This window comes from Pristis pectinata, chromosome 2 (assembly GCF_009764475.1).
Source record: "Pristis pectinata isolate sPriPec2 chromosome 2, sPriPec2.1.pri, whole genome shotgun sequence".
Classification (NCBI taxonomy): Eukaryota; Metazoa; Chordata; class Chondrichthyes; order Rhinopristiformes; family Pristidae; genus Pristis; species Pristis pectinata.
Window position 1 is genome coordinate 38,740,066 of NC_067406.1, and position 23,529 is coordinate 38,763,594.

At 37.9% G+C, this 23,529-nt stretch overlaps 1 protein-coding gene across 2 annotated transcripts in view; it reads right to left on the reverse strand.

Annotated features, from left to right (window-relative positions):
* Positions 1 to 728: 728 nt before the first annotated feature.
* The window catches only part of kiaa1328 (KIAA1328 ortholog), a 138,338-nt gene continuing 115,537 nt past the window's right edge, over positions 729 to 23,529 (reverse strand). The window contains exon 11 of one of the 2 annotated variants that reach the window (XM_052044007.1): positions 729 to 4,060. In XM_052044007.1, the coding sequence (XP_051899967.1) occupies positions 3,835 to 4,060 (226 nt within the window). In that variant the 3' untranslated portion in view covers positions 729 to 3,834. The remainder of the gene's footprint in view (positions 4,061 to 23,529) is intronic. The other variant, XM_052044009.1, reaches the window with a different exon arrangement.

A 23,529-nucleotide genomic window follows, 5' to 3' on the forward strand; every position in this document is an offset into this window, starting at 1 on the left:
CGAACTAAATTCAACAGAAATCTAATTTATGTAGTGTAACTTTTATCCTTATATAATCTACTTTTGTAAACTTGAAAGGTCATCTTTTCATGAGCCTTTTTTTAAATTCTTTTCTACATCCATTCATATTTTATCTGTTCAGTGCACATGCATCTCCCAGTCACATTGGGCTGCCACAATTTGTGTTTTTTCACTATTTAGAACAAAATCTACTTTTATTCATTTCAAGTGGATGCCTTTGTATTCACCTACAATGAAATTTCTCCTGATTTTCCTCTTTGCTTAATATTTCTTTTTAATTTTGTTGCTATCAAATCAGCTAACAATGTTAGCATATTTCATTCCTTTTACTTCCATCAAATGAAACATCAAGTGTTTTCTAATGCAGCTCATTTTATGTCATCAGTGGTGACTAATTTTTAACCTTCCCTTTGCCTCCACAATGCTGCTTGACCTGCTCAGTTCTGCTAGCAGTTCATTTCTGGCTCCTGATTCTAGCATCTGCAATCTCGTGTCTCCTTTACTAATTTCTATTCCTGTTTCTAAGATTAATTAACATGCTATGCAGTAGTTTTTTTTAAAATCAACAAAAAATTAAACTATTTAAAAATGCAGCCATTGAGAAATCAGACACAATTTCACAGAAGTTATTACATTTAAATATTTACAGGCATCAATCAGAAAAACAAGTTCAAGCTAGAATACTTAAGAACAAATCACATCTTTTTCAAATCAATTTATTTTTTTCAGCTTCATGAGGAGACAATATTTTAATGGATATGTGCAATCTGATTTAAATACAATTGTTACATGGCTGGATTAAAGGGCAATAGCAAAGTCCAACAACACAATTTTCTTTTTATTTTAATGAACATAAACTGTAAAACATATTTAGAAAATTGAAACCTTTACATGTGGCTTTCCTTTCTTCCTACTGGTTGCTGATTTCGTGAAAATATCAACAATCAAAATATGAAATCTACCAAAACATCCAAATTAAACATGTTCTAGTCTTCTCTGAAATGTAGAACACATTAATAGAGATTACACAACAAATCTAACACCCCCAGTGCCAACCTCAGATTTTATACAGACCACTGTTTCATGAATACATGATATACATTAACCTCATGATAATTCTTTATTTTGTTAAAACATTTCTTCTTACAAATACCACCATGCTCTGAACATTGAAAACATAAAAATGTTTTAAATTAACAGCAACTGCTTCATCAAAGCAGCATTTTTCTCACATTCTCTCATGACTAAGAAATGGTTTAATATAACAATTGATTTGTTATTGATCACATTCATTTGGATAATCATTTTATTCAGGATCTTCTATGCAATAGTGATATTCAAGAAGAAAATATGCAATATCCATATGTTGCCAATGTGTTACATCATAGCACACTTATTTTATTAATAAAGGATAAGATTGGAGCGCCATAACTGATGGCTTGGCTTCCAGTGGTTTTTGAGTCTCATGGCCTTAACTTCAAGACCCAACCTAGTGACTTAAGCACCTAATCAAGACTGACACTTCAATACATTATCATCAGTAGTACAATTTATGGATTAGATGTTAAACTCACCTGCTTGCAGAAGAAAACAATTTTCCAAGTTTCCTGGCCACTATTTATTCCTCAAACAACATCTCCAAAAGAATAAATGGTCATTTATTCAAAATAGTTTCTGAAATAAATGTTAACATATCAGCTGCCCCTTTGCTAACAGATAGTACCCTTCAGAAGCAATTAATTGGGTGCAAACTACATTCTACTTATAAATGCATGTTCGTTTCATTTTTTTTGCTTAAAAAAATGCATGTAACTTGTTATGACCAGTTTTAAACATAACCCCGTTCAAGCAAACCAAGAGGCCAAGTCATCTAAGTATAGATTTTATTCTGAACAAACTATGCAAATACTGGTCATATTTGTCAGAATTTGTCAAATTTAGTTACATTTAGGAAATCAATGTCAGTGAAGAGCAAGCAACTTAATATAGTAACTTATAATTGGTGAGAGAGATATCAAGGTGTTTTGGAATGTTAACGTTTTAACTTAATACATGCTGCACAATAATCTAGCATATCACTGGAATTCAAATATTAGCTGCTAATAGAATGCATGTGCAGGTCACCTGGTCTGTGATAAGGTTCAATTCCCAATATGGAAATCACATTCAATTCGTTGAATACAGTCTATTTGTATTCAGTGCCAGTAAATCACTTTAAACACCCACTTCTCGTCTTTTATTTAATACAAACATAACCCATTTTAAAAATGCAGCATGTGCCAAAGTTATGTAATAGTTAACATAATACCATCATCATTACAGATATTGATCTTTCTCATAAGGGTATAAATATATTATTTCACACTTAAAACTCCTGTTCTTGGGCATGCAGATCAGTTCATCTAGTGAATTAAGATACATAAGACAAAAGTTCCAACCTTGTCCAGATAAGCATAAACTAACTCTGAGGAATAGAATTGTGCAATGAAATAGATATTAATCTTTCACCTCAGGGACTTTGGTTCAACCTCAGCCCAAATTGAGAGAACAGAGATCTTCCAATTTACACTGAGCAAGTGAATTGTTAATTAGGTTTGGTTACCCTCAGCCTAATTCTTAGATGCCAGGAGCCCAAAATTAATCTACTCCTAATCTGTAACAAATTGCATTCTCTCTCAACAGACATACAATGGCAGGCAAAACAGTAAAGATCACAGTACTAAGTGGTCTACTGAAGTCACTGCTGAGCCACATGTCCCAAAGATGGATTCTCAAAAAAAATGCCCCTTTCAAATCTTTAAATTAGATTATACAAAAAGTGTTTAAAAAAATTAGTGCTATGTAGATGGCAGATATTGGGAAAACTACTGAATATTTTAGGTGATTGATTCCATTTACCACATCAATAGAAAATATGATATACACCACCATATTGATTGTCCTCAAGGTGGTTTATGACCTGCTCATTCCACAGCACTTTTTTATCTGTAAATATTACCTCAGGGTTTCAGACAGTCAAGAATTACAATTTTACTCACATATTTCATTCAGTCTGCAAAAGTCCAGCAGAACATGGAGAGAGAATCTACATTAATATCATAGTAGAGTTTTTTTTTACAATAATCTAGTGGGTTCCGTAACATCAGTCACTGATGTTTAACAACAATTCACATCTCTAAAGGAAAAGTGCCAGTTGACTTGTTTCTTTTTGGAATTTGCTTGCCACTATTTGAACTTGTGCTAAACATAATTATTGTGATAAATGCATTATTTTGCTTCTTCTTCCATCCAGAATTTATAAATTATCAGCAGTTATGATAAAGCAACAGATTTGATAAGGCAACTAACATTTTTAAAGTTTAGAAAATGGTATACAGAAGAACATTTTGTAAGTGTACTGTAGTTAGCATTTTCAAATAATCTGTTGATAGCTGTAGCATTTGTCAGACACTTTAACATACTGGAATTATACAATAGAGCACATTTTGAGGTAGAAATTCACTTTTGATTGTTTCTATTAAACAGGCAATTTAGTACCGAGTATCCTCCCCTCCACAGTTAGTTCCTCTGAAGGCAATTAAACAGAATATTGAGAAAGGAGCATAATAGGAATGAGCTCATACAGCATGTGTGACCAAGTTCAAATTTCTACCCCCATGAATCAGTGGCCAACAATCTTAAAGGCTAAAAGCAACCTTTCGATAGTACTTGTAACTGGACAGCAAAACACTACAAGACTCCATAGTTTTAAGTAAGAGTATTGGAAAAAAAACATGATACTTTGATAATGTCAATAAAATTGTTCTACATTTTTTAAATGAAGAAAATGTCTTCCAGCATTCTACTTTCTTCAAGTTCTTCATCTGAATCTCCACTGCGTGTTGGAGCTGTTCCAATTTTAACAGGCCTTTGATGGTATCCACTTAGAGTTAGGTTGCTTTTTCTTGGTGTACTGTACGTGTCTTTGATGTGCATATTATGCTTTTGTGAGGAAACTGGGCTCAATGTATCCACCAAATGAACAAGAGAAGCTTCGTAGCTTTAGGATATTCGACAAAAGGGGGGAGAAAGCATATTAAAATTAGTAGATTTGACATTTACTTGACAGATATGCAAAAGAAACTTGAGAGACTGTTTTGAGAGCACTTTCATAAACATTTAAAGCTAACTCAGATCACAAAGCATATGATCTTCTGCATAAACAAAATAACCATGATAATGAGCTGTTGATCTTACAATCTCTCATTTCTCTTTTTAAATATTGCATCGAATTCAGCATGCAGTCTTAACAATTTATACTCCTAAAAGCTACCACTTTTAATGCCTGCTAGCTTAAATCTATATATTAAAATTGTATAGTAAATAATGTCAATGATATACTCAAAATTTGAAGTACAGAAGGTGCAAAATTCACCAACTATAATTACTTTTCTTAACATGAATTCGCAGTCCTTCCTTTATAAATCATAAATGGAGATGTTATGTTACTTTCTTCAAACACTGGCCTGGATCTTCTGTTCCCAAGCTGGAGCTAAAACTTGAACATAACCATATTGCCCTGCAAAAGGCTCAATTTTCAGCTTTGATGTTGGCCTTAGCCACTGGCAGCATCTTCTGCCTAATACCTGGTCTCCCCCTGGGGATTCCTGAAGCAGTCCAATGAGGCAGCACAAGCAAAGCCATTAAGCACAGGAGGTGGTCCTGTGGCCTACTGTGTCCATGTCATCAGGTGCACTAATCCCATTTACCAGCACATAGTCTGAAGCCTTCAATGCCTTGGTGATTCAAGTGCTTGTCCAGATACTTGTTAAATGTTGTAATAGACTCTGCCTCCACCACTCCCTCAGACACTTTAGTAATAGGGAAAAGTTCCTAATATTGGTAGCTGTGCCCCTCAATTTTGCATTCCTCAGTCAGGTCCCCACAACCGTCTCCTCTCCAATGAAAACAAATCCTGCTTATCCAATCTCTCCTCCCAACTGCAAAGCTCCATTCCAGGCAAGATCCTGATGAACCTCCTCTGCACCTCTCCACAGCAATCATGCAGTGTGGCAACCAGAACAGTACATAGAACTCCAACTCTATATCGATTTAACTAACATGTTATAAAGTTGTACCATCACTTCCCTGCCCTAATATTCCATGCCCTGGCTGATGAAGACAAATATCCCCTATGCTTTCACCATCTTACCTATTGTGCTGTTATCTTTAGGGATCCTTGGACTTGTACACCAAGGTCCCTCTGTTCCTCAATACTTCCTAGGACTCTACTATCCTATCATGCAACTTCCACAAGGCTCCCAGCACTCAAGCTAGGAAGTCTGGTGCAAGCACAAGAGTTGCATTGAAATTAATGGGAGACATCAGCAGCAGGGAGAAAGGTAAGTGGAACTTTGTTAATTAAGTTAGTTTTGATGATTTTTAATTGTTTTAAATGTAAAAACTAAATTCTTTCATTTTTAAAATACATGTTTTAGGAAGATCAAAAGTGTAATTGAGTGTGAATATCAAAACTATGCCAAGAGTTCAGCAAGCTGCCAGACTTCCAGCAGAAGTCCATGTACCCATCTCTGCCATTTCCTCTGGCAACTCGGGCAGCACGGTAGCGTAGTGGTTAGCGCGACGCTATTACAGCGTCGGCGATTGGGGTTCAATTCCCGCTGTAAGGAGTTTGTACGTTCTCCCGTGTCTGCGTGGGTTTCCTCCCACATTGCAAAGACGTACGGGTAGGTTAATTTGGGTTTAAAATGGGCGGTGCGGACTCGTTGGGCCAGAAGGGCCTGTTACCACGCTGTAAATAAAATTTAAAATTTTAAAAATTTAAACTCATTTCATATACCCACCACTTTTTGTGTGGAAAAAAACTTGCCCCTCTGGTCCACTTTAAATCTTTCCCCTCTCACCTTAAACCAGACTCCCCCACACTGGGAAAAAGACAGTGACCACCTACCTTATCTATGCCCTTCATGATCTTATATACCCCTAAAAGGTCACCCCTCAGTCTTCTTAACTCCAGGGCAAACAGTCCCACTCCCAACAGTCACTCCCCATAACTCAAGCCCTCCAGTCCCAGCAACATCCTTGTGAATGCTTTCTTGAACCCTCTCTTCCGCACAGAGGATCATGGGTATACAGAATGAGCTGCCAGAGGAAGTGGTAGAGGCAGGTGCAATTATAACATTTAAAACACATTTGGACATGTAGATAGCTAAGAAAGGTTTAGAGGGATATGGACCAAACACAGGAAAATGGGACTAGCTCAGGAAGGCACCTGGGTCAGCATGGATGATCTGGGCTGAATGGCCTGTTTCCATGCTGTACAACTCTATGACTCACATTGGGATTGAGAATTAAAATGGCATGCAATAGGAAAGCTCAGGATCACCCCTGAAGACTGAATGCAGATGCTTTGCAAAGCAATCACTCAGTCTGTGATTGGTTTCTCCAGTATAGAGAAGGCCACATTAGGAACACTGAAAGGAATATACCAGATTGGAAGAAGTGTAAGTGAATCACTACTTCACCTGAATCCAATCAATAATAAGAGCCTGCCAACCAGATACAAGCCCTTCAGGGCCTGAGCATACATGTCAGGTACATGTTCATTCTGAACAGGTCATTCTGTTTCAGGTCAGATTGTGCTAGCTCAACTCAGTACTTAGTCAATTTGCTTAGTAATACCACATGTGCCCTCTGCCCTTGAATAGTGATGAATATCAGTACATGTTAGGTATTCATGATTTTTGCTTTTGTGTTTTGCTCCAGCAATCTCCTCACTGTCAAGGTTATTCAAATCCTTGATCATTATGATCTTCACCTTCAAGACCCTGACCTGTTCACACCTCTGACATTCCTACCTACCTGACCCTAACTTGATTGCATGTCTGACTCCCAATTGTCCCTTTCCTCGATATCCTGGTCATTTTTGTTGATGTTGTCCAAACTTCTGATGTTGATCTGTTCTTGAAGCCCCTGATTGCCTCCCCCACTACCTCAAATTCCAGGTTCAACCATCCGACCAAACATTGTCCTCCACATCTTCCCCCAACCTTGCTATACTCAACCCTCTGACTCCCCCCAGTACCTTGTTTCCTGTCTGTGTGTTTTTGCGTGCCAGGTCTTTGTATTGCAAGCAGCACATTTGGCCTGGTGCACAACAGAATGTGCTGCTTTGCTGCCTGTGGATCTCACAATAAACTGTCCTGTAGAAACATCTTGGGCACTAAAGAATTTCAAGGTCAATGTCTCAACGTTGGGTGTTGAGTCTATATGTGGTACATTGAGGCAAAAGTTAGAGTTGATGTCTGGAGTCATCACCTTGGGATTCGTGGAATAAACACTGAATTAATAGATTTACTTTTGCTTCAGTTGGGTAATTGGATACAGGCAATTGTTGCATATCACCATGATTGCAGTAGATTTCTGGTTATAAATATTTTAAAAAAAGTATTTTGAAAGCCATATTTTGTCGTTGGTGACCAAACAATTTACATTTTCATGAAAGAAGCAATACATTTGGAAACAAAGTGCATTTTTTTTTTGCTTCGCTCAAAGAAATTTCTAGCTTATGACTTTTAACCACCTAAAATCACTTTTTTCAAAAAGCACTTTTTGTTCAGAGTTGTTTACATTTGCACGATGTAGGAGTCACTAATGAATCCAGCATTTCTTGCCCATCACTTGTTGACCTTGAGAAGGTGAAGTTCAGCTATCATCCTGAACAGCTGTCGCTCCTCGGCCAGAGGGCAGTTCTCCGAGTCATTCACATTGCAGTAGATCTGAGGTCACATATAGGACAATCTGGGTAAGGAGAGCAGATTTTCTTCTCCAAAGGGTATGGTGAAGCAGATGGGTCTTTATGACCTAAAGGATTGTTTCATGATCGCTATTACTGATGCTAACATTTTATTCCAGATTTATTTAATTAACTGAATTTAAATTCCCCAGCTGTTGTGGTGGGATTTGAACTCCTGTCTCCAGATCCTTTGTCCAAGTCTCTGGATACATAACTGGTTACCAGTCTGATAACGACTACTGTACCACCGTATCCTTTGTCCCAATTAAATCCATTTATAACTGCGAGTGTTTTTGGAGTTTAATTTGCATTTAATTTACTTCTATATACTGCATTCCTTCTCATACTGCAAGCAAGGTATAAATGCCAGGCTCTGAGTTGTGATTTTGTTACAAGTAAAATCTTGCTTAAAAGTAAGCAAATGGGAGGATGGGGAATCATTAATGTAATGAATCTTCTACCTCATAACTCCTGCTTGAATTCAGTTCCAGTTGAGCAGTCTAATGTGAGATAGATTGACTTCTGTTTTATAATACTTTTTTTTACTAGACATCTCAATCCTAAATTGATGAATGTTTATTATTGACTGAAGCATTCATAATGCAGTAATTTTTGATTTCTGTGAAGTTGTTAGAAGCTTTGCACTTGCACTTTGCTTCAAAAGTAACTTTGAAGTGCATTTTCTTCACATGGTCTTTATTCACTCAGTGTTACATAAATGAGATTTGAATAAACACACAGAACAGGATCAGCTGGTAGTTTAAAGCTGATCTAGTTTAATGCTGAGTTGTGGATATTAAAGGTCTGCTGGGGTATAAAATTAAAACCTAACCAGAACCTAAGTATCAATTTTTTTCATACCTGATCCACACTTTTCTTTGCCTTTAAGTGCACAAATACATTTTGTAAAAATGTGCATTTCGTACCTTTTGACATCACTGTCCATGTCCAAGTGCCTTTACATGTTTGCACATCAAATGTACAGAGCGCCCAGATAATTTTTTGAAACTGCCTTTATCAGCATCATGCTGTCAACTAAATGTGCACGATACCATCATATTAAATTGGTCAGATCCAGACCAATCCAGCACGTGGTAATCATTAACAGAAAAGAAATATTCTACTTCAATTTAGGTATTATGAAAAAGTTTGCAATTGCCTAAATTAGTGCAACTGCAAAAAAACACAACACCAGGATAAAGCAACAGATTTAATTGGCTCCCAATCCACTCCCTCCTCCACCAGCACATTGTGGCTGTGTCCTGCATCATCTGCAAAGTGCTCTTAAAAACCTCACAAAGGCTTCCTCTATAGCACCTTCCAAACTCATAATCTCTAACACTTTGAAAGACAAGATCAGAAAAAGCATGGGAACTCTACAATATACATGTACCATTCCAGTGATGCATCAAATACATTGACATTCTTTAATCATTATTATGTCTAAATAATTGAACGCCCTACCCAATAACACTGTGGGAACATCTTTCCCACAAAAAACTGCAGTGGTTCAAAAAGGTGGGCCACCAGTGTATACGTCAAAAAAAAACTGGCCTTGCCAGTAATATCCATGATCCATAAATGAATAAAAAAATTGCAGGCCATCTGGAAGGTTTCACTGTCATTGTTCTGCAAATATTGTTATTGATTACTGAAGAAATCCCACCAGTCATTTCTAATCGTGAACCAGTGACTATCCTATCATTTCTCCTTAGCCCACCATCTTATGGTGAATAATACCACCTGTAACCAGCAATGCTGTACGACTCAGATTGCATCCTTACCCCGGGGTGCAGCTTATTAACAGTATTGCTGTAAAGAACAACTCCAGCTCATGCCCAATATTGGGGCACCATGAAGGCTGACTGAAGTGACCATATTATTGCCTTCCTCCTTTCCCAAAGGCGAAAAGTACAGTTAGCTCCACACAACAAGAAATTGAACTAAAATCCACTTCCACAAAAGCACGACTCAACTCTGCTTTACTAATTACCACGCAGACAAGAACACAATAGACATTTTGTATGCCTCACATTTGCCTCTCAAAGGACACCAGCAGAATGAAGCCATGTGACTCCATGTGAGTGAAATGGAGTGCATTCATGCCCTCAGGTCAATGCTTTCCAGGCCAACATTGGACTCATGAGAGGTTTAATACACCACCACGTTACATATTTCCATGCTGCAGTGTCCCAGCATGAAGCTCCAGAATGCTCTGTTACGTGCAGCATAGCTAACCAAAAATTCTCTGCAGACATGCTAGCTAGCCATAGCAAAACCCAGCCTAATATTTTCCTTACTCAACTTTCAAGAGCAACTGTCAAAATATTCTCATTGACAAAATGTATTCTCATATTGTTCAACTTATTAAATCGCGTGGTAAAAACATAGTTGTTTCAAAAGTAAAAATTGTCTCTTTTTAAGAAAAAAGTTTATCCAATGCAGCAGAATTTTACCAAATGATCTAAATAGCTTAGTCAGTAGAAATAGTCAGCAGTAGTAGAAGCTCATTTTACATGTTTGTTTGTGGGCAAAGAAACTTAGACCAAAACTTCAAGGATCAGTGCAAGCATGACTGATCTCAACTGAGTAGTAGTTAATGTGCCATAGAAAGGCTCAGCATCTGTGCATTAAGGGGATAGACAGAAAACAACCAAGGTTCACATGCTTGTAAACAAGATGATTTTAAAATCTGCTGTTAAAAATGTAGTATAGATGAAAATATTAAAATTTCACAATGCAAAGCTGCACCCATTTCATGAAATGCTAGTACAGAACAATTTGGTTGGTTATGTACCATTGAAACTGCCCATCTTGCACAGCAAAAAGTTTGATAGTTCTAATTTTACCACTCCACTTAATTTTGCAAGCACTAAAATTGTCAGTTCAAAATTTAAAATTTCAACAGATCTATGCACTGGAAACTTCAGCATTACAAGAGCACAATGTGTGACAGATTTTTGCTGAAATTATCTCAGAGGTTCATCAAAATTCAACCCAAGCCTAATTCAATTCAGGAACAAAGAACAGAGGGAAGTATTATTTGCAACTACTTTAACTATTGTTTTAATCTTTCAAAAATAGAAAGATGCTTGTCTCTAACTCAGATTCTAAGAGCATTAGAAGTGGGAAGGATTGAACTGGGCACACTGAAGATTCAAGAGTCAATCTTGCAAGTCTGCATAATGTGGAAGTTACCTTGCAGCCAATTATAATCATCCCCTTCCAATGAAAGTCTGAAGAATTCTGTATGTAAAAATTTTCAAACTTAATGCTTTCAAGAAAAAGCACTTCAAAATCTAACTTGTCTTATTTCTGTTCAGAAAAGGTAAAAAAATAAAAATCTGGCTAACTTTGTTCGCAAAATCTGGCTGACTAAATTCAACATTGAACTATTTTTGGTTGAGTCACAAAGAAGTAAAATGCAAATCAAAATCTGACGGTTTGTTTGGTCATTGAATCTACATTAATTAACATGGGATTTTTTTTTAAACAACATTTCAGCACATTTTGGAAAGGGAAAACTGAATAGAATTCAGAATTTTTCTTCTCAGGATCAGAGTGTGGATGAGAAGGGCAGGATTTATGTACCATTCTTAACTGCCTTTCAGGAAGTGGTGGTGAATCACCTTTTTGAACTGCTACTTTTGAAGTTTCTCCCACAAGGTAGTGTGTTAAAGAATTTAGATCCAGCAACAAAAGAAACTGCATTATATTTCCAAGTTAGGTGGTATGTTTGGCTTAGACCTACTCCTGGTGAAATACAAGACAGGCTTAGGCTCTTTGCCAAAAGAGATGACTGAGGCATGACATGATAGAAGTCTTTCAGATCATGCAGTATTTGATAGTGTAGAAGTAGATGTAGAGAAGGTATTCCACTTGTTGGAAGACCAAAATTAGTTGCCATAAATATAAGATGGATACTGAATCTGGTTAGAACATTGAACTTGTTTGCGAAAATTAATTCAAATGCCCAGGATTGCTCATTTAAGAGAAAGCTGGAGGATGAAAGGAACAGAAGAATATCCTTAATGGTGTTAGATGAAGATGCATCCGGTGGACCATAAACCTTTTTGGTCATTTAGCTTTTTTTGTACACTCTATACCATATAATATTCTGATACAATTTCTCCTCTCAGGTACTTTGCCTGTTTTAATTTCCACCCAAATTCATTACTCTGACTTCCCACGCCAATGTACAGTTAATCAAAGCTAAAACCCTTATCATTTTGTTTAAAAATCCTTCCTGGCCTCCCCTCTCTCAATCCCTTAACCTTTAATGGAATTCTGTCCCCTTGTGCATCCAAATCCAATCTTCAGAAATCGCTTTGGAATTCCATTCCTAAGCCTCCTCCAAGACATCTTTAAGATTCATCTCTTTGACCATGCTTTCAGTCACCCTAGTAGGAACTCCTGAATGAATTTCATTTTCCTTCCAGGCCACGAAGAGCTTCAGTTACAGTGCAGGAGAAACTAATGATTTGTGTCTATATTTGCATTTCTGTAAGGCACCCTGGAAGATTTTTCCCAAGGTTGATGCCACTCAATAAATGCAAGATTGTGTTCTTGATACTGTAAACACAACTCAAAGGGTCATTTAGCAAACAGAAACAAGCTCTTCAGCCCAAGTCCACACCAACTATCAAGTACCCACTTCACACATTGCCACGAACTCCTCCAGATTGTCCCACTCACCTACAAAGTCGGGGCAATTTACAGTAGCCAAATAACCTGTCAACCAGAATATCTTTGGCATTTGGGATGAAACCAGAGTACTTGGAGAAAGTCCATACAATCATAGGTAGAACATGCAAACTCTGCACAGACAGCACTAAAGGTCAGGATTAAAATAGTTATACTTGCAGGAAACCTTAGAGCACTCAAAACTGTGAACAATTGTGTTCATCTAATGAGAAGGATATAATACACTAGTGAAAATACAAGATATAGTAATAGGACATGTATGTTAAACACACCAGGAATGACTGAGCAGATTTGGGTTCTTCTGCCAAAAAAGCTGCACGACTGTGCCTCACCAAATATTAATCCCTAACTTTGGGATTAAATTTGCCTTGTAACCAGTTTGAACCTGTGTGCCCTTGTTCTCCGTTCATGACATATCTTAGAAGGAATACTTGAACTTAACTTTCCTGATCCTTTAATATTATATACCTCAATAAGATCCCATTGAATTGTCTTTCAAATCTGAAAATCCCATATCACTCCAACTTTGCTTGATACTTCAATCTTCTGACATTAGGGACAAGCCTTACCACAAAACAACTCTCTTTAAATCACTAACAGCTCATAATGAAGCACTAACATAGTTATTTGTAACAGAACTGGGTGGGTTCATGAATTTTGTATTTCCATTTCAGTATACAAATGTTGCTAAAGTAGCATAATTCTCTTAATTAGCATAAACCTTTGAGAGCTACCAGCTTTAAAGTAAGTATATGCAAGTTTATTCCCCATGAACCAAGCATTTAGCTATTAAACATTTCAAATGCTCTCTAGAACATACTAAATAATTCATGAATTCACACAGCTCTCAATGCTGCTTTTAGTGGGATTCAAACACAGCAGCATATGCACTTGAACACTGTTCAATCCATTATTTTATTCTAAAATTAAGTTATGGCTGCATAACTATCATCAATTTTCATTTTTATAATCACTTAAACCAGTGGAAAAATTCCTGGGCTTCATCAAACAACTTTAGTTCTGTTCCTTAAAAATACTTGCAGAGTGATTAGTTATGAACATCAAGTAGTTTTGCATGGATGATTCCCACAAGTACACATTTTTTCAGTTCAGTTCTTCCTACCTGTGTATCAGATGGCTTCATAAACCATTTATTGGAATATAAATTTTAAACTATATATTTTTTAATCTACTGGTGGTCATTAAACAATCCATGCGGTAGCAACAGCCAGAACTTAACTCATTACTTCTCTGATTTTTTTAAAAAGATTATATTGTGTTGGGTACTATTAAAGTATTAAAAACATTTCCATCCCTACATGGACAGAGATTATTCAGCTGCAGAACAATTAAAACTAATATGCTACCAATTGTTTAATCTTAATATTTCTCACCAATTTGTCATACAGAATGAATTGCATCTCCCCCCCCAACCCCCACCCCCCAAAACATTTTTTTTAACTCAGTGACTTCCATCACAGTCCTGGGAACTAGTAGAACTATCAAACTTGAGATAATTTGGCTTCATCACAAGATGCAGGAAAACACAGCTTGAAGACTTGAAAGAAGAGTTCAAAATGATCAATGGCACCATTTAATAAAACTCTGTTGAGAACAAGTGGAATATATTTAAGGTACCTTTATACTTATAGGTTCAAAATGACATTATGTACCTGATCAAATTTAAGTTACCAGGATTTCTATTTGGGGGAGCCAAGAAAACCAGATTAAAAAGTCTTCCAAAATTAACTTTGGGCTGTTTCTGACAGTACTGAAAACCGACAGTTCTAGCATACATCAAACTCAGTCTAAAAGCCTCAGATCGAGAACAATATGGGTCTGAGGTTCTGTGACTGAGTTGAAGATGCTGGTTTTAGCAAAGTAAATGTAGGTGCCAGACATATCGGTGTTTTTGGATTCTGATGCTTTGCAGAGCTCCTCTACAGGTGTATCAAATTCCTGAAGCTTTCCATATTTTTATGGGCAGGCACTGTAGTGTAGCAGTTAGCGTAATGCTATTACAGTGCCAGCGACCCGGGTTCAATCCCGGCCGCTGTCTGTAAGGAGTTTGTATGTTCTCCCCGTGTCTGTGTGGGGGTGCTCCGGTTTCATCCCACATTCCAAAGATGTACAGGCTAGGAAGTTGTGGGCATGCTATGTTGGCACGGGAAGCGTGGCGACACTTGCAGGCTGCCCCCAGCACATTCTACGCAAAAGACGTATTTCACTGTGTGTTTCGATGTACGTGACTAATAAAGATATCATATCTTATTACCAAACATGCAGAACAGATCAAATTAACAAGTATACATGGCCCGGATTTTGCTGAACTGAGTCCATCACCTACACTCACTGCTTATATAGTTAATCATCTTACACATAGCTGGTTCCACAAATCTATAACTGACAGCCGGGAGCATTCTGGACCAGACCAGAATGCCCCGCATGGCACCAGGGCCTAGAACTACATGATCAAATCCTGGGCCAGAAAAACCCTGGTCACAAAACACCTTTAAAAAAAATGGCAAAGTGACAAGGGGGCAAAGCTGGGGACAGAAATAGATGTGAAGCTGCAACATTCAGAAGCATTAAATATTTTAAAAAATAAACTCATTGAACTCACTTGAAAAAACAATTAAAAATATTGCAGCAAACACAAGTTTTAGAAATGTAAAATGTCTCTCAATCATAAACTCAACATTGAAATGAAAACAGAAAATACTAAAAAAAAATCCTCAGCACCTGTGGAAAGAGAAGCAGTTAATGTTTTAGGTTGAAATGCCAATTGTCGTGCCAAAATTAAGCAGGATTGTTTGCAGATCTCATAGAAATAAGCCTTGCACACACAATGCTGCACACAACACACTTTATTGCTCAGTTACAAGTGGTACTTATCTTGGAAGCGCACCTGTGCCTGTTTAACTGAAGCGCCCTGTTCTAATTGGTCCACAACGTGAGTTTCAACCTAACCTGTGGCGAGCCCAAATCAAAGAGACCTCACCACTGGTGTGCTCACTCTTTTATACCCTGGTCACTTCTCTCCACCCCTAGCTGGGTCGATCCTTTGTCCAGGTCAACCCATCACGTGACCATTGCCTCAGGCACTGCAGGCTCATGTCTGCAAAGGCAATACCTTAGTTACCTAGCACCCAGGTCACCTTCCCCCACGCACACACACATTTGATCCCAGCAATTTTTCCTTGCGCTCTCTGGATGACATTTCAGGATTCTTACTACATTCCACCTCTTGGCCAGAGGGCGCTCACAATCTAAGACATGCCCGTGCATCCCCACATTAAACATTATATCATTACTGAAGTCAGTACAACCCCCTCAGACATATATTACTCCGCTGTATATGTCCACTAGCATACATAGTATTACAGAGTAATATTAAAGCCAGTATTATTACCCATTGTCAGGCCCCAATGTACCATAGTGGGCACCAATGCCCTATTGTTCCAAAGGGCCACCAACCCCCAGGAGTGTAATAATCATGATATTGTCCCCCGACCTCGTGCATCTTTTCCACTGTCCTTTGAATGTGGCTAGCAGGTTCGTGATGTTATCAGAGCTGTTGGGAATATAGGTACAGCACTCTTGGCCACTTAATGCACATGTACCCCCTTGCACTACTTCCAATCTGATATACTATTTGTTTTCTCTCTTTCTCAGTTCTGATGAAGTGTCTTCCACCTGGAACATTAACTGTTTCTCTTTCCACAGATGCTGCTTGACCTGAGTTTTTATTATTGAAATGAATGGATTTGTAGATTCTCTGCCAGGTCTAAAGTGGTGTATGAAAATCTCAGCAGATTTGTGCTTGATGCCATGCCATCCAGTAGCTGAGTACACAGATAAGCCAGCCTGGCTTTTCTACGATTGGATGCAATTGCTTTCTAGCATTTAGACAGGTAAACACCAACAGTTCACTGCAGAACTGCTGGAATGCCATTTAAAATGCAGACCATTAAGTCGATCGAAGTGCAAATTGCTTAAACAAGAAGAATTTCAGAATAAGGTTTATTATTACTGACATATGTCGTGAAATTTGTTGTTTTGCGGCAGCAGCACAGTGCAATACATAGACATAAAAATTACTGTAAGTTACAAAAATAAATAGTGCAGTACAAAAGAGGAATAATGAGGTAGTGTTCATGGGTTCATGGACTGTTCAGGAATCTGATGGCGGAGGGGAAGAAGCTTATGAAGTCTGCCTGAAAAAATTAGTTAATATGAATATTTTCAAATGAGCAAACAGTAATCGTGAACTATCTTCAACTGACAGACTTAAAAAATTCTCACCATGCCATGAGAGTCACAGAAGTGGAGAGACAAAACCAAGTTTTAAAGGAACTAAAACTACAAATAAAAAAATGCAGTATTCGCAATGTATAACGCAAACAACCCAAGAAAATGTTTTGACTATTGTATTAATGAAACAGAGATATCCAAAAAAGAATCCCAAATAAAAATTCACAACAGTTTCTTAGTAAAAAGGATATAGAGATTATGAAGTGTTGATGGTCATTAGAGAATTGCTAGCCACTCTTAAGCTGTTGTCAGTTCATTAGATATTAGATGTAAAGCACTTCAGGGCAAGGAAATGAAAATCATTATGGAAATACAAGGTATTTTTTTCTGCTGTCCCATGCTTACACTTGAACAGATATACATTTGTTCCAAGCACTCAGGAAAGTGGCTCTGACCGTCTGTTCAGCATCCATCTGTGATGGGCTGTACGGTACTGAACACAACCTGTTGTCTGCACTCACCACATTAGCATCTTAATGCTTAGTGTACTCAAACACTGTAACACCAAGCAACAAAATACACAGAGTACTAAATCAATTGAGTAATTGGGAAAAGTTATGCAAAACTTTGCTACTTTCCCAGTGAAAATGCATTTAGCATTATATTCAAAATCTAAGGGAATTACTCAAACCCCAAATCACAATGTGGGCTACATAATCAGAGATTTAAGTAATTAGATACAGGCAGTGAAACTTAACTTCAAAGGAAAATAACTGAGTGGGGATCATACCGAGCAAAAAAAGATAGTAACGTGATACTTTGAAATATGGCAATGTCACATAGGAAGACAAACATGCACAGAACTGGTTATTCTTAGATCATTCTTAAAGGAAAACTGCATCCAAAATACACTCCTAAATATACTATATTAAGGTCAGTATTCTCCCAGCATTGCATAGCTAATCCTCATATCATTCTGGTGAATGCCTGCTATACCTTGCTTCCCCCACAAGGTTGACATACATTTCTTGATATTGAATGCAGTACTGCAGATGAGATCTAACCAAGTTACCAAATAACTGAAGCATCGTTGCCTCATTTTTGCATTCCACCCATCTTGAAAAAAAGGCAAGCTTCCATTCATTTTATTTTGATTACTTGTACCTGCGAACTGGCTCTGACTGATGTGTTTTCACGGGCACTTTAAATGCTATGGTGATTGGTGGGTAATTAGGAGAAAACTAAGTGGTTCTATGCAAATGAGCTACAATGGGTAAATGGCCTTGCTCATCTGTAATCATCGTGATCAAACCTACAAACATTTACCAGCAGCTGTTGCTTTGAAATAAAACTGCAGCTTACAGTCTTCATACCATACAGCAGACAATCAACAAGCCATAGCTACCATAAAGATACCATCCCTGGTCGTTTACAAACTTTTATAGCACTGAACTTCAAAACTTTAAGTACTGAATTAAACATGCAAGTACTAGCATCTATTTCTACAGAAACTTGATCATTTCAAATTGCATTCCCCACTACTGCCAACCATCTCCATACATCCACCAAACCCCTATAGTCCTTATACCAATTTGTGTGGCTAAAATTCCTACCACCCAGTTGCACATTTTTTTGTTAAGATCACTCTTGTTCACAATGATGATGAACTAAATACATAATCGCTATTTTAGAGGTTTTTCAAGGTGGTAGCTCATCATGTCTGGAAAGTCAGTTCATGAAATCTAATGATATTTTACCGCTGATGTTATGCACTTAGTTACGTATGTAGTGATAAATTATGTTTTATGGCTAGCAATGACTTATGGGGGTACAGTTGCAGAGCTACTGGGCTAGCAGCCAGGCTTCTGGATCATTGATCCAGAGGCACAAGTTCAAACCCCACCGTGGCAGCTAGGGGATTTAAATACAAGTAATTAAATAAACCTAGAATTTAGAAAGTTAGTCTCAATAATCATGAAACTATTAGACTGTTGTAAAATCCCATCTGCTTCATTACTGTCCTTCAGGAAAGGAATTCTGCCATCCTTACATAATCTGGCCTTTATGCAACTCCAAATTCACCAAGAGGTTGACACTTAACTGCCACCTCAGTTCAGGGGCAATTATGGATGGACAATAAATACCAGAATTGCCACTGAGGTTCCTATCCCATGAATGCCACATTAAATTATGTTTAAAGTATTTTCATTTCTCTCTTATTTCAAACTTAATGAAAAAAGTGTAGTGAAGCACAGAAATGTGTAGTATGCAAGTTCTTTCTCATCTCTCTTTTCAGAGGTGACTTGACTGCTGCCTTGAAAATCACTTAAATGGGGATTAAGTACTAAATTCACCAGGCCATTATGCATCCTTTATTTATTCATTTTCTTTAATGCGCAATTTATGTTTTCCAGAAACCCTTGCAAGTGGTGAAGGACAATTTCCAGATTAGGATTCAGTGAAAATGGAAAGGTACACAGTAATAGGCTGACATTTTGATTTGCTGTCCCAAATATCCATTAAACAAAGTCAGCCAAATGCATTTCTGATTTAAAATTATAATGTGATACACAAATACAGTGTGGTTTAAATATACATGTACATGATACTTATGCTTATAACAAAGACTGATGTGCAGGAAACGAGAGTCGTAACTGGTGAAACTGGGGCAGCATTTATAGGATTACAGGAGTGCTCTTTTTCAACCTTTCTTAGCAAAAGTGCCGATTATTTTTTTGTTACTGATCTGTAAATCAAGTCATTTGCCAATAATGAAAACAGAAAATGCTGAAAATAATCAGCAGCACAAGCAGCAATTGTATAGAGGAAGAGTTAAAGATTCAAGTTGATGATCTTTCATCAGAATGTGTTGTTGTCTTCATCTTTTTCCAGACTTGGGGGATGAAAACAAGACAAACAAAATAGGGTGGAGGGTGTGAAAACGTAAATGACAAAAGGAATGATGGTGCAAGGCAGAACTGTATTGAATGAGACAAATAATGAAACAAACATAGGTCTAATGAGGTATTAACTGGAATGGTAGAATCAGTATCTGAATTTGTTCAAATGGACGATGCAAGGTTAGAATATATCTAATTGAAAATCAGATGCTGTTACTTAAATTTACATTGGCGCCCTACACTGTTTCAATGAAGCTCAAAGACAGTAGTCTGAGTACAAGTGAAATAAAGGATTGAAGTTAAATGTGACAGGAAGGTCAGCTTCTCACCAGCAGGCTGAGCCATGGTGCTTTGTCGTTCCCAAACCTGTTTTTTAATCTACCGAGTAAGTGGTGGGTCCTGGCATGGATATGATGGACTTCTGCATCTAAAGTTTCTTTGATTGCAGCTGAGCAGTAAAATGGTAAGCAACAACAACAACAACCTCTCACTTATGGTCAGCAAAACTAAAGAGCTGACTGTTGACTTCAGTAAAGGGAAGGAGGGGAAACATGCGCCAGTCTACAATGGGGGCTCAGTGGTGGAGTCAGCAGCTTTAAATTCTTCGGCATTAACATAGCAGATGACGTATCCTGGGCCCAGCATATAAATGCAATTATTAGGAAGGCGTGCCAATGTTCTTACTATCTTAAGAGGTCATGGAGGTTTGGCTCATCATTGAATACTCTTACAAACTTCTACAGATGTACTGTTGAAGGTATCCTGACTGCTTGCATCATGATCCATTACGGCAATTCAAATACACAGGAACTCAAGAAGTTGCAGAGAGTAGTGGACTCTGCCCAATACATCACAGGCACATCCCTCCCCACCACTGGTAGTACCTACAGGAAGTGCTGCCTCAAGAAGGCAACATCCATTATCAAAGATCCCCACCATCCCAGCCATGCCATCTTCACACAGCTACCACTGGGCAGGACGTACAGAAGCCTGAAGTCCCACACCACCAGGTTCAAGAACAGCTACTTCCCTTCAACCATTTGGTTCTTGAACCAACTGGCAAAACCCAAAAACACTACAGTTTAGCAACACTTTGATATCTTTGCACTAAAATACTCTTTGTTCTAATTGTATTCTTTCCTGTAAAAATTGTGTACAATTTATGTTTTTCTTGTGAATGCTGCTTATATATTGCTATGTGCCTGTGATGCTGCTACAAGTTTTTCATTGCACCTGTGCATACATGTGCATGTGAAAGTAAACTCAACTTTGACTTTAAATTTAAAGCAGTAAAGATAAATTGCTCTTTCACATGGAGAAAACATTAATGTCCAAGGAAAGTAGTAAAAGAGCAGATGCTGCATCTCCAGGACTAGTCCAGGAAGTGTGTTGTGATGACAAGTGGACCAAAATGCTGTAGAGAGAATTAATCCTTGGAATGATGAAGGAGGAAGTTTGTTGGCAATGAAGGCGAGTTGGTGTAAGACAAGACTAAGAGAAACCCTTTCTGGGTTATTGAAGGAACAGAAAGAGGCTGGAACAGAAATGTGGGAAATGAACCTGTGGAGAGGAATGCATGCATGAAATGAATCCTAGGCTGTAAAGAGAAGCAAGACAGAAAGTAGCAGAGACTGCAACCATCATTTTCCAATTCTCACAGGCTACAAGCAGAGGACTAAAAAAATTGTTTAACAAGGGAAAAGGATACACAGGCAGTCAACCTAAATTTGGTGATGAGCAAACAATTGGAAAAAATTCTCAGAGCATTGCAAATTGTCATTTAGAAATTAATCATGTACAATCAGCTTAGATTTAAGGGTATATGAATAACAGGATGTTTTAAGGAAATAACTGTGAAAAAAAGTACACAATTGACTTGGGTTTTAGCAAGGCATTAACAAGGTCCCAGGAAATCCAAGGGAAAATGGTACATTGAATACAAAATTGTGTCAGTGGAAAACACATACCACCAGGCTCAAGAACAATTTCCATCTTGTTGTTATAAGACTATTGAACGGTCCCCTAGTATGATAAGATGGACTCTTGACCTCACAATCTCTCTCATTGTGGCCTTGCACCTTATTGTCTACCTGCACTGCACCTTGTCAGTAACAGTAACACTTTATTCTGTTATTGTTTTTCCTTGTACTATCTCAATGCGCTGTTGTAATGAAATGATCTGTATGGATGGCAAGCAAAACAAAGTTTTCACTATACCTCGGTACATGTGACAATAATAAACCAATTCAATTTACCAATTTAATGGTCAACATATGTCTTAGAAACTGGAAGACTTTTTGCTGTGTGGTTTGACAGAGTTAAGTGCCAGGCCCTTGCTTTTCGTGACACATTAATTCACATCTTTCTCAAATTTCCTCATGACACAGGAGTCCATGATGGCCTTCAGAGCAATCCCATCAATCCCATTGCCCCACTTATTTCCTGTAATCTATTCTCTTTCACATACTACAAACTTTCCTCCGATTCTCCTCCCACTCACCTACATTGGGTGTGATTTACAGCAACCAGTTAATCTATAAATCAGCACATCCTTGGGAGATAAAAGGAAACCAGAGCACTCGGGGAAAACCCACACGGTCACAAAGAATGTGTAAACCTCACCACAAACAACACCAGAGATCAGGATTGAACCTGGATAGTTGGAGCAGTGAGGCAGCAATATTATCATTGGGCTTAATGTTGGGACCTTAACTAAATAGTTTGCAGATGACGCATGAATTGGTTTTGCACTTAATACTAAGGGATGGACCTTATTTCCTGCCTTGCCTCTTTCTGAAGCCTGGAATGCATTTTACACATGAATTTTCCACACTCCATCTTTGGCAAATATATCCCTTTTTCTTAGGTAAAGAGGCCAAATATGTACACAATATTCCAGGAATGGTCTCACCATTACCTGATATAATTGCAGTAAGCCATTTTGACTCCTGTACTCAAATAGTCTTGTAATGGTCTTCCTAATTACTTGCTGTACCTGCATGATGGCTTTCAGTGACGTGTGTTGATGGGTCCCTTTTAATGTTAGCATTACTCAATCCCTCACCATTTAAAAAGATCTACTTTTCTATTTTGTGCACCTAAGTGACTAACTCCATATTTTTCCACATTATGTTGCAACTGCCAATTTCTTGCCCACTTGCTCTGCTTAAAAGCTCTTTACATCCTTCTCCCTAATCACAATCCTGCCTAGTTTTGCATCATTAGCAACCTTTGAAATATGACAACGGTTTTCCCAAATCAAATCATTCATTTAGATTGTGAACATTTGGGGCCCAAGCAATGTTTCCCACTGACCGCTTTTTGGGGATTTTCCATGATCCCTGAAAACAGCAGGATAGTGGGCAAGGAGGAGGTGGGAAACTTTCATTTATTGATGAGGTGCAGAATGCAAGGAGGAGGAAACCATACTAGAACCACACGAAAATGTTAATTTTGTCACAGTTAAAGTCTTGGTTACCATATTACAGAAGGGCATGTTAGTTCAAGGGCACAGAAGGAATCCATGCAGAAGTTTCCAAGACTGAATTTTCGCATAGTAGGGGAATTAAGGGTTATGGAGAAAAGGCAGGTAGGTGGATCCGAGTCCACGGCCAGATCAGCCATGATCTTATTGAATGGCACAGGCTCGACGGACCAGATGGTCTACTCCTGCTCCTATTTCTTATGTTCTTGAAGAACTTTACAAGTTGTGGTTTTACTTGGAACAGACAAAATTGAAGGGAGATTTAATCAAGGAGTATTATATGAAAGGAGAGTAAAAGTAAATTAATAGAGTAAAAATATAACCCATTTCCCCTAGCCAGTGGGTATTATCTAGGAGTCAGAGTCATACAG